This window comes from Rhodnius prolixus, unplaced genomic scaffold (assembly GCF_049639745.1).
Source record: "Rhodnius prolixus isolate KJV_2025 unplaced genomic scaffold, Rpr scaffold_2, whole genome shotgun sequence".
In the NCBI taxonomy this organism is placed as follows: domain Eukaryota; kingdom Metazoa; phylum Arthropoda; class Insecta; order Hemiptera; family Reduviidae; genus Rhodnius; species Rhodnius prolixus.
The window spans coordinates 36,433,937-36,450,213 of record NW_027411592.1 but is presented as its reverse complement, the minus strand read 5'-3'; the positions used below and the strand labels follow the sequence as shown (position 1 = coordinate 36,450,213).

General features: G+C 34.0%; 1 protein-coding gene and 1 long non-coding RNA gene across 3 annotated transcripts in view; one reads left to right on the top strand and one right to left on the bottom strand.

Annotated features, from left to right (window-relative positions):
* The window catches only part of LOC141449560 (larval cuticle protein A3A-like), a 684,900-nt gene that overhangs the window by 493,249 nt on the left and 175,374 nt on the right, over positions 1-16,277 (bottom strand). The window contains exon 1 of one of the 2 annotated variants that reach the window (XM_074119109.1): positions 4,122-4,359. The exons of the other annotated variant lie outside the window; for it this stretch is intronic. Coding sequence (XP_073975210.1) covers positions 4,122-4,146 — 25 coding nt within the window. The 5' untranslated portion in view covers positions 4,147-4,359. Of the gene's footprint in view, positions 1-4,121; positions 4,360-16,277 lie in introns of those variants that run through there. 2 annotated transcript variants of the gene reach the window in all.
* The window catches only part of LOC141449565 (uncharacterized), a 101,026-nt gene that overhangs the window by 51,896 nt on the left and 32,853 nt on the right, over positions 1-16,277 (top strand). The gene's annotated exons all lie outside the window — the stretch shown is intronic.

Below are 16,277 nucleotides of genomic sequence, written 5' to 3'. Positions count from 1 at the left end.
TGGATGATTAAATTAGTTTGATTAACGATTGAAATTGAACTAATTTGGTGATTAAAATTAAAGTTCATTTTAATTCTCAGATTTAATCATAATTTTTTTAGTTTGATTAAATTAGTTTGATTAACGATTAAATCTGAAATTTAATTGATTAAATAATTGTCATATGATTAAAATTACGAGTAAATTCTGATTAAAATTAAAAATAAATTTAATCAATTGAAAAATTTAATCAATTAAATTTAGAATTTAATTTTTTTTTTAATCAGTGCCCAACTCTGGTGTAAAGGTTCAGAGTAATTCAGTACTTCGCTACGGTTTTTTCCTATTATTTTAAATACAAATGTAACATTAAATAAAATAACTGTTAAAATGGTAATTTTGCTAAACTCATATAACAATAAACTTGTAAATTAAAATAAAAAGAATTCATCTACTTGATCAATTATACTTAATAAGACTGGAAAAAATGAATCTAAAAATTATCTTACGAAATAGCTTAAATTGTAATTTTTTTTTTTTATATATATCTTTTATTTGAAATTTACACCTGCACTCGTGCAGTACAATAAGTAAATATGCTGTGCGTACAATAAAAATGGCGTGGCAATCATGAATGATGATCATCCAGTGATGACCATCATTAGTCTACCAGTTGGTCACGGGGCCAACGGCGCCTCAGCCGTCTTCGGGGGTTGGAGGGAAGTGTGGTTGAGAATAGGTTTGCAGCTAAAGGATTAGGGTGAAATGATAGTTTTTGGTGGAATGTGTTGTAGCGGGTTTTGGCAAGTTCTGGTATCAATGGAATGTTGAGGTCTGTGTGTATGGAGTGGTTACTGACATAAAAGGGAGCGTTTACAATGCGGCGGAGAATTTTAGATTGTAATATTAATAGCAATTTACACAATAGTAAAGGCTTTAGATTTTTTCCTTGCAGAATCTTTTTATAGTTTTGTCTGTAACGAGAGAACACTGAAACGGACGCCGACTGGCACTATTGTACAGAAGATCATGAGTATACTGTTGTAATGTCTATTTTCTCAGGCAGGCATTAAGTTCATAGACCAGCCATGAGGCTACTTAAAACACAAATCGAGAGCCAAGGACCTGGAATCGAATCTTCTGTGGTAACAGTACATTTCACTCTGTTAGATCGCAGCATCACTCTGTTAGATTGCAGCATCACTCTGTTAGATCGCAGCAAACATCCCTCGATATTCTGTCAATTATTGTAACTGTGACCGAGACATTTGGATTAGCGTGAAACCGAAAAGTGAGACAAATTTTGAATGTGTCCAGAAGAACATAAAACAAAATTTAAAAAAATAAAAACTGATATGAAGACTCACACGACTCTCTCTACCGCGCATTAAGTTTCTAATTAAATTGTCACAGAACTTAGAGCTCGCGCTAAAAAAAAAATTATTGCCAAAGACCACTTTGTAAAATACACGTTTTAGGGCTCAAGGAACCACAAAAAAGATTATTAAAAAACTCGCAAATCTAAATTCAATTCGAATCGTTTTAATCAATTAATTGCTTGATTATTTATTTTTCTTCAGCTTTTATACAATTAAAAGTTTGTTACGTGGTAAAAGGGGATGCGGATTTTGAAAACTCAAGGGATTCCAACAGATGTAAAGGTTAAGCAGCCCTGTTCTCAAGGGGTTGAAATAACAATGTAGTAACACAACATCGATAAGAACTGTAATATATACAGATAGCGTGTTTGTTCGCGAGTGTCTGTGGATATAACTACGAGATATATGTGTTTGTGGTGGTGAGGGAAGAAAGTCATTAATTTGGTAATGTCGTGGCTAAAACATTAATTATATAACATAGTTCTGTTAGTTTAACAACAGTGTAGTTATGTGGGAGAAGTTAGAGGAGCCAAAAGGATTGTTGCATTTGCCCTAACACAATGCTACCCAGGAACAGTGGCAAGACTAAGCAGGAGGTAGGCTATGAGTCTAACTAAGCCTCACAACTTTACAAGTAGCACGACCTTCTTCAACGCCCCGCACGCTGAAGTTAGAATGGCCGGCTATAACCTGGCTAGGTAGAGTATACTGTTCACTACCCAATGACAGTTAACCAACTCCTCTCTACAGAATCTAGTTACATATCTGTAAGGACTATCGCCTTTTCTGGGTAACATTATTAACGGCTTCTCCTACACACCTTCAAGCAAATCTCTTCTTTCCAGTATGTCACACAGATTAATGCGGGACAATGCTGGAATAAAATTTATTTTCACTAAATTTTTAGCCTCGGTTAAAAAAAAGAAATAATTGTAGCCTTGCAGGCTTAGTATTACCACCGGCCGAAAAAGTGGTTTTTACAGCTGTGAGTGTTTGTCATTCTGTCTGCCTGAATTCAGCCTGACTGAAAGAAAAAATCTTTTGAGCACACTCTCATGATTGTCTCTACTGCTATTCTCAAGGTTCTGACTCAAGAGTTTTTCTCAAAAGCAAACTTGGAACGTTTCAGTGGTATCACAGAAAGAATCCTCCTCCTCACACAAAAAGGCCTTAATCAAATTTTTTAGAACAAATATCACAAGTAAAAATGGTAAATTTATGTGCTTGTAATAAGTGTATAAAATTTAAATAAAACCATAGTAGCCGTTTGTAGAAAAGATCAAATACGGAAAAATCTGTATGATTTGGAAGTCAGTTTTTGGATTTAAAAGAATTAGTAAGTTTTGGAATTCCGAGGTCAGCCACGTTTCTTCAAATTCATTTATTCAGTCTCACATTTGATTAACACTGCATTGCCAATGCTCGTACTTAGTCAGTTATTGCCGATGTGGAGACATTTTGACTCCATAATTTATTTTTACACTGATTGCATTTTTTGTGCCTTGATATTTTCCATGAAAATGATGTACATTTATCACATAAGCATTTAGGTAATAAATGTTGATCATATTAAAAAAGAAACATAATATCTACCTTCAAGTTTTACGATTAGCACACAAATTTCGATTCTATGAATCATTATGTAAAGATGAGTGTAGCAACCCAGTTTATTGAGCTTCCCTATGTACGATACCACTGTAACATTTAGCTCAAAAAAGTATAAACATGAATCTTGATTTCGATTTTCATAATCTATGGAAATACGAATTTTATGACACTCAAAAATATCAAGAGGAAAAGCTCAGAATTCTTCGCGAGGAAGACAGCAGAGGGTTTGAATTAGAAGTAAATTTCCCTGTTTGGCAGACCAAATTGGTAATCTGGAGTCAAGTTAATAACAGAAAATCTACTTATATTACCAATCAGGAGTCGAAATGACTCTTATGATTCTAATCTGCAAAAGAAACTAAGAATTCCACGGTCTTCAGCTCGTGACTAGCGAATGGTGAGAGAGTGGGGATAGCATATCTAAGAGCATTTTGGGATAGCTATGAAATGTGGGGAAACAGAGACCATTCCTATTTTTTGGAGTCAATTTGACTCGATTGGCAATGCAGTGTAAATATTAATACTGTACTAATGATAAACCCAGTTATACATTTTAAAATAGTACATTTGATGTCAAATATCTTCAAAGTGTCCTAAAACGGAGTTCAGCATTCAAAAAAAGATCGTCACCTGCACGATAACATTGCGTCCCAAAGAAACACAAAATGGTTACTGTGACCGAGCGCCGTTAAGGGCGATCAGGGCAAGGGGAATTTCGCTCGCTCAGCAGGGGGTACAAATAACTCGTCAGGCTATGAATACACTGATTTATTGTTGGTCCCAATACACCAATTAGAAAATCGCATACAAAGAGTTGAGCTCATTAATACAAAACCAAACTAATACTTCCAAAAACATAATTAACAATAGAAATATAAACGAAACTGAAGAAACTATAAGATAACATAAAAGTAAGATTAAATAGGCAAATTACAAATTAAATCAACAAAGTTGGGCCCTTATTCTCAAACATTCCATTATTATTACTGTTATTATTATTATTATTATTATTATTATTATTACTATTATTATTATTATTAATACTATCGGTTATCTTTTGTTAATCTACACTCTAGCAAATGTACTCCTCCCTCACTACGGCAACAGTTAGCCTCGGCCGGAAGCAATGCGTAAAAATTTATGTTCAATACTCACAGCAAAACAATCCCATCAAACGCATAACACTTGTTTCCTCTCACACACTCTAACTAACTCTGCCGGTGTCTATACACTATACACCACGCGCTCGCTATTCTCTCTCTCTCTCTCACGCGGTACATTGCTCTCGGCCGCTACCAGCCGTGCCGTCAGCAGTTTAACTTAACAATTGCATTTTTTTCCTACTAATTATTCAATTATTATTTACAAATTAAATGCTCTCCCTTTACAGTTACCATTCTGGTATTAGGGTAACATGTAGATCCTCAAAAAAAAAAAGTCTCTTGTACCATCGAGCGAGCACAGATTACCGAGACAATCGAAAAGAATTTCTGAATCAAATTTAATTAATAAGAATTAAAAGTGTGATTGAATTACTAAAAAGGCGATTGCGATATATTCAAAGATAGATAAAATTAATTACGGCAATACCTTAAAAATAATTACAAAAACTGGGAAATAGTTTTAAGTAAAATTCTTATAGCAATATTTACTAGTCATACTTGTGGGTAGTGGAGTCCAGAAATGGAACAAATTTCGAGAGTTAGTAGAGGCCTTGCAGCTGAATTTGCAGCAATGAAAGTGATCAAGTCCAAAATACAGGCCAAAAACCAAAAATCTCTGATTATGTGTTGAGATTAGGGTCAATAGCAGTCGCCTAACTAGATAAATACATCTCTTTTCTGAACATTAAATTAGTATATTGATTTGTCTATTGTTGATTGTTGTTTTTTGTTTTCTTTACTTTTCTTCCTCAATTTTTCCCAAGGGTATCCTATTATATTATTGATATTTTAATAATCATTTCCATAACCAGCTTAAACATATAACAACAGAAATAAATAATTAAGTAGGTTCTTTTAGCGGCAACAAGTCTCGCAACTTTTATTATTATAGCATTATCACTCATTGAACGGAGGTAGGAGATTTTGTTGCTCAAAAGAGCCCCGATAGCAAGCAAAAAAGAATCTCTGCTTTAGAGGGAATCTTAACCATCATCTCTCCGCCAGTACTACTGCCCTTCAAGCAAATTCTTTGGAAAATGTTTCGAATAAAATTTATAGCTCAGCATCCGTTGGAAGCGTTTGCGAGAAAATTCGAAAAACTGAACAATGTAGAATAGAATAGAAAAGAAATTTATTATTCTGGGACAATTGTCCCCTAAGAATAAATACAGGAACAAATAGAGGCCTTAACAGTTTGGCCTGTGATTATACAGAAATTAAATAAATAAGTATTTACAAAAGTGCAAATATAATAAGTGAAAATGAAAGTAAAAATAAAATAATAAAACAGCAGAAATTAAGGAAATAAATTAAAACAATTAGAATTTCGGAGGAAGCTGAATAGAAAGTAGATAACTGAATAGACGGGATTTAAAGATGGATAGGGTAGGAGCATGGCGGACAGATAAAGGCAAGGAGTTCCAGAGAGAGGTAGCACATATTAGGAAGGACTTGTCAAAGGATGAGGCACGGTGAGAGGGAATATAGAGATCAGATGAGCGAGATCTAGTGTTACGGGAATGGATGGAGGATTTAAACTTAAGGAGTTGAAAAATATAGGAAGGCCTATATTTCAGTAGATTCAGTATATTCACTTTTACGGTTGGCTGATTTCGTACGGGAGCTTATTAACGGAGCTTACAGTGGTACCGAGTTCGAAATATCAACTTTGAACTTCCCGAGATTTGTATTTATTTATTTTATTTTTTGTAGTTATCACACCCATAAACAAGCAGACCAATTAGTGAGGTCTAAATTTGTCGAGTTTTTTCTGTCCCTCATAAACAATATTGGTTAATATGCAAACAAGACCACAAATACAATAAATGAATAAAAGTAAAAATAAATAATTTTTTCGAACTTATAATAGAAAACCTGAGCCAATGTAATAACTTGTCTTAGCATATAATGAGAAAGAATGTAAATTCAACGTGGTAACACACACAGAAATAAGAGCACATAGCAGTTACACATTATATAATACATACACATAAAACTTTTGTTCTATAATAAAATACGTAAACCATAAAGAGCCTTGTATATCTTTATAGGGAATCAGAAGATCAAAGCTCTGTATTTTATTTTACTTTTTATGGTTGGCTGCAAGGTTAGACCAGATTTATGTAACGAACTCTTCCTTTATATTCAATATTCTACACATTCTGGAAACAATTGTAAGCGTAAAGAGAGCAGAAGAACCGTGATTACACTTTCTTTTTTTTCTCTCTTTTTAGCCTGTGGGATGAAGCGGTTCCTTTGTCACTTTCCACTATTCCTTTTCCATCCACAGAGTTCTGGGACAAAGCAATCAGTTGAGCCCTAAGACGTGCACTTGACATCATGGGACAACGCAATCTTCTTTAATTCTATCGTGATAAAGGCAAAGCTTGTTGCAGATAATGTAGCACTTTACACGGACATACTAACGCGCGCGCACACGCTGTTTGTCTCTGCATACATCATCCACACGGGTTGTTTTATTTTCATTTTTCCTAAGGTTTTTCTTTTTCGCAACACACTTCAAAACTAAAACAAGTTTTGATGAAAACATTTAAAAATTATTTTCTATGCGATCTGTAAAATAATAGCCAATTATTTTTCTAAATTGATTGAAGCAAGTTCAATCTATGTTTTGTAAAGTATTGCTAAGTGTTCTTAATTAAAAGTTTTCATTTTTACAATAATTATAAAATAAACAAGACTAATTAGCAGGCTAATGACCTAAAAAGTCGATGAGCCCAAGAAAAAATAATTAATTAATAATTATTATGAATTAATTATTGATAAAATATACAGTGTGTCCCAAGCTATATGGATAACGACTTATTCTCGGAAACTAAGATAGCTAGAAAAAAACTAAAAAATACGTGTTCCCTTAGTTTTTTGATAGAAATCCAAATTTACTTTGTAATTTTTTTTCGGTGCTTCCAGAAGCGAGATACAGGCACCAACTTCATTTTTTCAAATGGGAAGGTGCAGTTTTTATTTCAAAAATAGATTCCTCTATTTTTTTAAAGAAAAATTTACTTGAACGGTTTTTTTCTGTGAGCGATATTTTAGAAGTTATGAATGAAAACATGATTCTTATAAGAAATGTCAAAATGATAATATTATAACGGTTTTTTGATTGAATAAGAAGAAAAGTACTATTTTATTATAAATTTTACTCCTCATTAATATTACAGATCATGCTCGAACTGGCCTCCACCATTAGAGATGCATAGACATGCTCTTTCTTGCCAATCGTCCCTTACTGCCAAAGAAATAGATTCGGCTTTAACCGAGTTACAGGCATCTATTATTCTCTGCTTTAGTTCATCTACAAATGCAATTCCGGCTTGATTCTGATGCACCTAGATTTAGAAATGCTTTTAGGTAAGCAGAAATAAGAAAAGAAAGAAAAAAGTTATGAATAATCACCTTGTTTTTCAGGTATCCCCAAAGGAAATAGTCCATAGGTGTCAAATCCGTTGAACGAGGTGGCCACTGAATCGCCCCCCGTGTCGATATAACACGCCCATCAAATTGCCTATCGAGATATCTCTTTACATGCCTGATGGTGTTATATCGACACGGGGGGAATTCAGTGTCCACCTCGTTCACCGGATTTGACACCTATGGAATATTTCCTTTGGGGATACCTGAAAAACAAGGTGATTATTCATAACTTTTTTCTTTCTTTCCTTATTTCTGCTTGCCTAAAAGCATTTCTAAATCTAGGTGCATCAGAATCAAGCCAGAATTGCATTTGTAGATGAACTAAAGCAGAGAATAATAGATGCCTGTAACTCGGTCAAAGCCGAATCTATTTCTTTGGCAGTAAGGGACGATTGGCAAGAAAGAGCATGTCTATGCATCTCTAATGGTCTCTAATGGTTCGAGCATGATCTGTAATATTAATGAGGAGTAAAATTTATAATAAAATAGTACTTTTCTTCTTATTCAATCAAAAAACCGTTATAATATTATCATTTTGACATTTCTTATAAGAATCATGTTTTTATTCATAACTTCTAAAATATCGCTCACAGAGAAAAACCGTTCAAGTAAATTTTTCTTTAAAAAAATAGAGGAATCTATTTTTGAAATAAAAACTGCACCTTCCTATTTGAAAAAATGAAGTTGGTGCCTGTATCTCGCTTCTGGAAGCACCGAAAAAAAAATTACAAAGTAAATTTGGATTCCTAAAAAAAAACTAAGGGAACACGTATTTTTTAGTTTTTTTCTAGCTATCTTAGTTTCCGAGAAAAAGTCGTTATCCATATAGCTTGGGACACCCTGTATATAAACAAAATAATGTAATATGATAAATTTAATAAATTTTTAAGCTTGATTTTAATACATACAATTTCAAATTAAAACTTTCCGGTAGGACGTCGTAATGTTGAAAAATACCCAACTTTGACAATTTTGCCCTCTTTTTCTACAAATAATTAAATTCCCAAATTTTCTTTCAAATATATATAGCACATCTTTATTAATAAGAGTAATTTTTTTTTTTCCAAAAATGTAGATTTAGTAAATATCCTAAAAACGTTACCAAAAAGGAGTAAAAACGTAATTTTCAAATATTATTCTTATTTTTAAAATTATAACTCATCAGTACGTTTTAAATTATATATGGAATTTAAGAAAAACATGGTCTGTAATCTCAAAGATAAATATTTTTTAAATATTTGATATAATAATGAAGCTTTTACCAATATTACGCTAGAGTGATTAATATTTTTCTAAAAATTCAATAATTTGCATAAACATAAAGCTTTATATGTCTTATAACCTGTCCCAGCCCCAAAAACGTTCAAAAAACCAATCATGTGAAGATGCATGTTATTTAAAACGATCACTCTGTTTTTGTCGAATCCTTTCTCAGTTTCTGCTAACCCTAGATTGACAGTCGAACATCTTATGTGGGACCCGGATATTTACTACCCATAATAAATCAGGTATGGAAGGTAAAACTACCTTCTGCTGTCAAAAATCAACCTTCAAGTCTTATGACTTGGATAGGATAGCTAAGCTATTCTTTTGGTCTAACAGTGAGCACTTGTGCGAACGATCGAAGAAAGTGCATTTTAACGTGCTCATGGTTACGTGGGTGGCTGCTGTTGTTCATGCTTCTGAACCGTTCAGCACAATTTAGAGTCTATGACATTATAAAACTTAAGTGGAGTCTGACTTTTAATATTACGTATTTTAGTATCCTGTAGTGTATCCTGCAGGTAGCTCACGTTGGCTGAAATGGTAGCAGATTATTCTCCAAAAAGGCTAAAACTTCCACATGAGACATTTCACATCCCAAGTAATCAAAGGTACATTTGTTCTACGCTGTACTCATTAACCACTATTGTGGACCATGCTTTTACTTTGCTTTTTGAACTAGATATCTTGAATCCGTATCCAGTGCAGAGGTCTAGCTTGTGAGCTGGTCTCACTACAGCCAATGGTCCAGCAGCAAGATTATCACTGTCAGTTATGGTTTAGAGTTGATCTTTGCAATTATTGAAATGATTTCAAAAAACTGAGCACTTTAGTGAAGTGTTTCAAAAGTACAATGGCCTTAATTCTTCTATAAATAACTTGGATTCCTCCTAAGACAGACTAAATAGTAGTATAAATAACCAACTGACATAAAATTTATTCAAACAACTTATTGCTTCTAAATAAATTAAATAAGTTTACAACATAGAGAATATTCTTCATAAAATCTACGAACTTCTAACGCAGTAAACTGCTCAACCACTGTGAATTCCCAGTTTGTTGGGTTTTTTTCAATAATCAAAGTATTTTCCCTACCATAGTCACAAATCTGCTAAAGTTTGTACGAACTGAGACTTTGCTGTAATAAGGGATTCTATAGCCCAGGAGTACCTTCTCATCACGCTCGGTCCCCTCACTTCATCCACTTAGTTCTTCTTCCAACCGCCTCCTATCCACAACATTTGGAGCTGACAACTTTTATACATCGCTAACATTGAGAATGTTAAAGCTTTTCTTAGTGATGTCACTGTCTTCATCCACGTCTGCCTTCAATTCCAACATAAAAAAAGAGGACATCTGGCTTTAGGAAAGACCCGTTACACTTTTCATTGCGACTAGCTTCATACTTTCTTATTGCACTCTTTTAAATTGACTTTCCAACTTCTTTATAAACAAAAAAAAAAGCAACTCTCTCGTATACCTGTTTTGCATAATACTGTATGCGAAGGAACTTTGTTATATTACCTAATATTATTCTTTAAATTACAATCTCCTAGACCAGGGGTCGGCAACCTATTTTAAATAGAGAGCCATTTCTCCTTAAATAATTTTAATAAATCTTACCAAGAGCCGCAAGGATGATAGTGTAAACAAACTCTGTAGATCATTTGTATTCACAAATTATTATTTTATGATATTCAATAACATTTAAATGCTTTAAAACTGTCCGGTAGGACATTGGTAAAAGGGTTGATCGTCAAAAACTGCACGAAAAAGGCGTAACGTTGAAAAATACCCAACTTTGACTATTTTACATATTTATTTTCGCATATTGCAAAGAAAATAAACAAATAAATAATAACTAAACCAGTGTTTGAATGAAAATGGCGGTAGTCTTATATAATTACGTGCTTTATTTTAATATAATTCTATTCAATTTCAAACCTATCACATTTAAAATTCTTTTTGAAAAAATATCTTTACTTTAATAAATGAAATTTTCATTTGTTTCAATAAAATTGAAATATACAATTTATTTTGGACAGGCTGAAGAGCCACTCAATTTGGATATAAGAGCCGCATGCGGCTCGCGAGCCGCGGGTTGCCGACCCCTGTCCTAGACCTCACATTTCGTTCAAATTACGCATTCCTTAAAATCACTAAATTATGTTTATACCTAAGTTCTAGTTACACATTGAATCTTCTATAATTTGAGTATGCTGAACGTATTCGCATAGGCTGCGACATTTCGATGGTGCTTCTAATACAAACATAACCTTATATTTTACGTAATTACTCACTTGAAGCTCTGCCTAAACCGTTAGATCTGTTAGCGTTATTTTAAAAATTTGTCACTCGCTGGACACTGTTTACTAGCTAAGTTACTGGTCACTACTTCTTGATTTCTCCTTTAAATCTTCTTGTAAGTTTGCTACAAGGCCTATCACTTCTGATTGAATTTCTTCTGAGGGAATGTTAGTTCTAGGGAGGAGCTGAAACTTCATAATTCTTCAACAGTTTCAAGTACCTTTTAAATACAAATTCTATGTTTCAAAAAAATTAATTTTGTAAATGGCAAGAAGAAAAAAATGGTCGGAATTTACACCAAATTTTTATTTTTACAAGCTTGGTTATTTGAAAGGGTTGCCCCTCCTTTAGAAATCAGAATTTTTTGAGGAAACTGGTTACCGAACATTTTGGCAAAGAATACACCAGAATTTTCGCTCTTCTTAGATTCCCATTATTTTTACTTTGTGATCGCATTTTATAATAAGTAGCCTTATTTAATAATTTATAGTATTGTACTATAATAAATATATAAATTGCAGACAAATGAGTACGCAATAAAATTTAGGTTAATGACCAGATTAGATGAAGGAATTTTACTTAGACCACTCTTAGGTTATTTTAGGTATTTCTAGGAAAAAGGAACATCCTGAGGAAATGTTATTGGAGGGAATGTGTTTATTAGCAATGTGTATATAGAGAAGTAAATGTGTTTACTGGGAATAATGTTAAAATGAAGGTTTAGTTTCATAATAAGGTTTTTTTGGCCGAGGTTGAATCACATTTTATAAAAGCATTTCAACACCACTAGGAGTTTGGTTTAAGCGACTTTATGGTGAGCGGGAATATTAGTTAAAAGAAATACCCACTGATAACTTTTATAACCTCCCACAAATAGATTACAAAGATAAATAAAAATAAGAATTTTTAATAAAAGAATCAAAATTGGTGAAGTTTTGCACACTTTCACAGAAACAAGAACATGAAAAGACTGGGGATGTCACCCTCTATGGTCGTCTGCAATTGGCGATGTTGGTGGTGACGTATGCAGCAAATTTTTTTGTTTCTACACTGGATAAATGTTTGAGAACATAATATGTTTAAGAATAATTATCGAGGCTGAAACAGTTTTCTTACTATTTATGTATATAAAACATTGTTTAACTCAGATACTTACCTCCATCAGCTTCACCTCACCTACGGTAATTCGCTATGTTTTACTGTTCAATTCGAAAAGCGGTTAAAAATAAATAAATAAATAATCGATAAATAATTTTTAATGTAAATCGGTCGACCCTGTTAAACACTGACTAATTAAAAACAGAATAGAATCGATTACCGGTTTTAAAACGTAAACATGTCATCCAATTAAAATCCACTGTTTATTATAGTATGCACATTTTGTATTTTGTTTTCATTGGATTAGATTTTTGCATTAAAATAACGATTTTATTACAACTATATTGTATATTATCATAAAAATAAAAATATATAATATTCTAATTACTGAAAATTACCAACATACGACCTAGATTTAGGCTCCAATTCTAAGCAGTATTATCGAGAACAAAGAGAATAGAGGGTGTCTCAGTGGGGGGTGAACGAGGGAATTAAGGTGGGAAAATGAGTTGTGATAAGTTAGTTTGTGAGAAGGTGTTGGTAACCCTGCTTTATGGAGAAGTACGCATTAGCGTTATCTCAGCTGCCCTTGCTCCCTAGAGACGACAATGCGTTAAACTCTACAACCTTAGGCCTGTCCTAAAGGGCAAAAGAGAGCCCAGCGAATATTCATTTGATTATATACTTAATTGCCGACATTTTTTATATTTTTTTTTTAAGGACTGAGTATAGCTTTTCTACTTAACTGTGATTAATAAGGTAAGTACTTTCATTAAGCGCAATGAATTTCTTTAAAAAAAAATTATTGTAATTTTTTTTTTTTCAATCTGATTTTATAAATAATTACGGAGCCTGTATTACAGGCCGATTCTTTGATTCTTTTTAATGTCAATTTATTTCTATAAAAGATATTGTTGGTTCTTTCTGTTTTATTGATGAAGGCAGTCACTCCTTAAAAATCCTTATTAAATTACACACAGACTTTTGATTATAAGTTCTAAAACAGTTTTCGTAAAATATTATTTTTTTTTTTAGCGGGGCTCAACTACTATGTTTAGTATTATAAAGCTAGCGGAGCTAATTTTAGTTTGGGAAGTTTAGAAAATATTTAAAACCAAGAGTTAGAAGGGTAATTGTGAACATTAAAGATGCTGTCTTTTTTTTTTTTGTTTTAAATTACAAATTTAGTGTAAAGTACAACGGAACAAACACAAATATACAACACTGTTAACAATGACACTATAAAATTTCCAAATGGAGCAATGGAACTAAAACGCTACAAATTTGAAGTCTTAACCTAGAAGTGACTCAATATTTTGCGGATCCACAAGTTTGCACAATGGGGTTGGATAATTCTTTACATTCTGTACCAGTTTTCGGATAATCCTCAATCGATTGTTCTCAAATTTACCCCAATCACAGACAATAAATCTGACTGCTTCCTGCAGTATAGTCCCATCTGAGCCGTTGATGATCTTCCAATACTTCATCAACCCTTGGCCGCACAGCTAAAAGAGAAATCAACTCTTCGTCTCTTCTCATGATGGAAAACTTTCCTTGCAAAGGAGCCTTTATCCACTGCTACCCATCCACGGACCCATCTGTTGACGTATAGGTCTGTTAACTCTCTCAACAAGCATGACAGATGCTTTTTCTTTTATTGGAGGATAGAAATTCAGAGCCTTACCGAATCTTCAATGACCAATCGATCCTTTAGATTGTTTCCTAAGTTCGGCTTATTTTACATTTTCCGTTTAGGAAAAAATTGAATCATCTTGTGGGCGTGCGTTTGTTTGTGAAATAAAATTTATTATTGTGTCGAATCTAACTCAGGACAGAGGATACATCAATTTCACTCGTTACAGGGGTGTTAATTTTTTGTGGCCCACGATGTTCTGAAATAAAATGAAAATAGAAAAAGTTTTTATGAAGAAAAATAGCGCTTAGAGGAAATCGAGACAATATCGTACACACTATTCCCAGTCTCCGTTAGTTACTGAAGACGAGTATACACATGGCCTTTCCTGGGGGCCTGAGGGCTTGTATAAACGAGCTGACTTAGTTCCAGCGACGTTTGGAAGCCTTGTGTCTGCCACTCTTAGCGGAATTCCAGAATTATTCGGTTTTAAAAGACGAAGTAGGAATCCACAAAATATATTCTTATTTAGGTGAGAAATATCTAAAAATGTTTGCTGTAAAAATTTTGTGTTATTTTTGGAGTATGTCCTTATGTGAGCAACTATTTCCTTCCATGAAATTAAATGAAACGCAGATCTTGAATGATCAAGATTGACTGATAAACATCTATCTGCCCCTTAAAGAAGATTGTCTGTTCTCAGTCTCTGAATGCAGGTATTGGAAAACTAGGAAATATTTGTAAATGTGTAGCACTAAGTGGCCCGTTGATTAATTGAGTTTGACACACCTGGTGCAGAAAAATATGATAATTGTTAATAGCATAAGACCTAAAGATGGCCTTGAACCTAGATCCGAAAGATTGGCAAAAAAATAATGACTGAAATTCTGTCTCCATTTGGGATTAATGAATCGGACTCCAAAAACGATGAACAGTTCTCTACTAAGCACTAGACAGAACCGTGGACAGAACTGCGATTCCTTTACTAAATATCACATAATAATCTTCCCATTTTTTGGCCAAGTATTTTTTTAAGAAAATGAAGGCAGTATTTTAATAAAAGTTTCTTTCATCTCGTATCCTCTGAAGATATTTGACTCTGTGCCTGGTAAATTTTTCACGGCCGTTATTCTTGGTTAGTTTTCCTTTTTAAATAAGAATTTTGTAGCATGTGATTTTCTTGCCGTAGTGAGGACATGTCGGACTGTTTATACCGGTGGCTAAAGTAGTGTAAAATATAAACGTTTCATACCTCCAGAAAGTAGAACAGCCAACAGGATACGCCCCCTAACCCTAAATTATGTAAACGTCCTTTACATAAGGGGCCTAGGGGAGGAGTTGTTTTATGTGTTGGGCGAGTATGTGTGCAAAGCTGGGACATGAATAAAGTAGACGCAGGTCGTGGGTAGCTTTTGCGGCAGTACTCGTGACGGATACCACCACTGTGGAGGCCCGAATACTTGCAACACCACACTCATACTCACCTACACACTCCTTCAAACTGAGACGACATCTCTCTCTGGTCCTTTTCTCTTGTTGATTTACGTACTTCCACACGCGGCTTTTGTCAGGCGTTTGGCCGAATAAAAAATAGCGACACGAGCTAAATGTGATATACTGCCTCTTTTTAAAGAAGTTTGTTTCGGCTAGGCGGCCTGTAAAATTTCTCTGTTCTGTAAATAACGATGAGAACAGTGTCGCAAAAATTATCAAAAAAAAATTAACTCGCTATAAATAATGAATATGTAGGCTTCGTGACCGTAAATTATTAAACTAAGGATTCAAGATTGGCGAAGAATCGGTCAAATAAAAAAACAACTCGTCTTTTTGCCAACGTTTCGACAAATATATTGTCTTTTTTAGGGCCTGGATATTACAAATACACAAATACAAACAATTTAATCTGCTAAAATTTTATCATTAAAAAACAAGCAATGACAAAACGTGCGAAACTTCTTTACAGATTACTTGGACGACGCTCCAAATTGCCCTTAGAACTCAAACGTTTAACATACAACACTATCCTCAAACCTATGTGGACCTACGGATTAGAGCTGTGGGGTTCAGCCAAACCAACAAACATACGAACAGTAAACATTTCAGTCAAAACTCCTCCGACAGATAGCTGACGCTCCTTTCTACGTGTCTAACCTCGCTCTTCACAACGACCTCAACATTCCCTTCATAGACCAACTCGCCAAGACTAAATACCAAAAGTTCCATACTCTCTCGACTAGCTCTAATCCTCTTGTACTGTCTCTCGCTTCCTCTGACATCCCTAATAATCCTCGCCGATTGAATCGCCAGTGGCCCCGCGACTTCCTTGTAGGCTGAAGACCTAAATCATTACTCTCCTATCTCTCCTCCTCCCATTCTTCTCTCATCTTTAGAGAGTGCTACCACTGG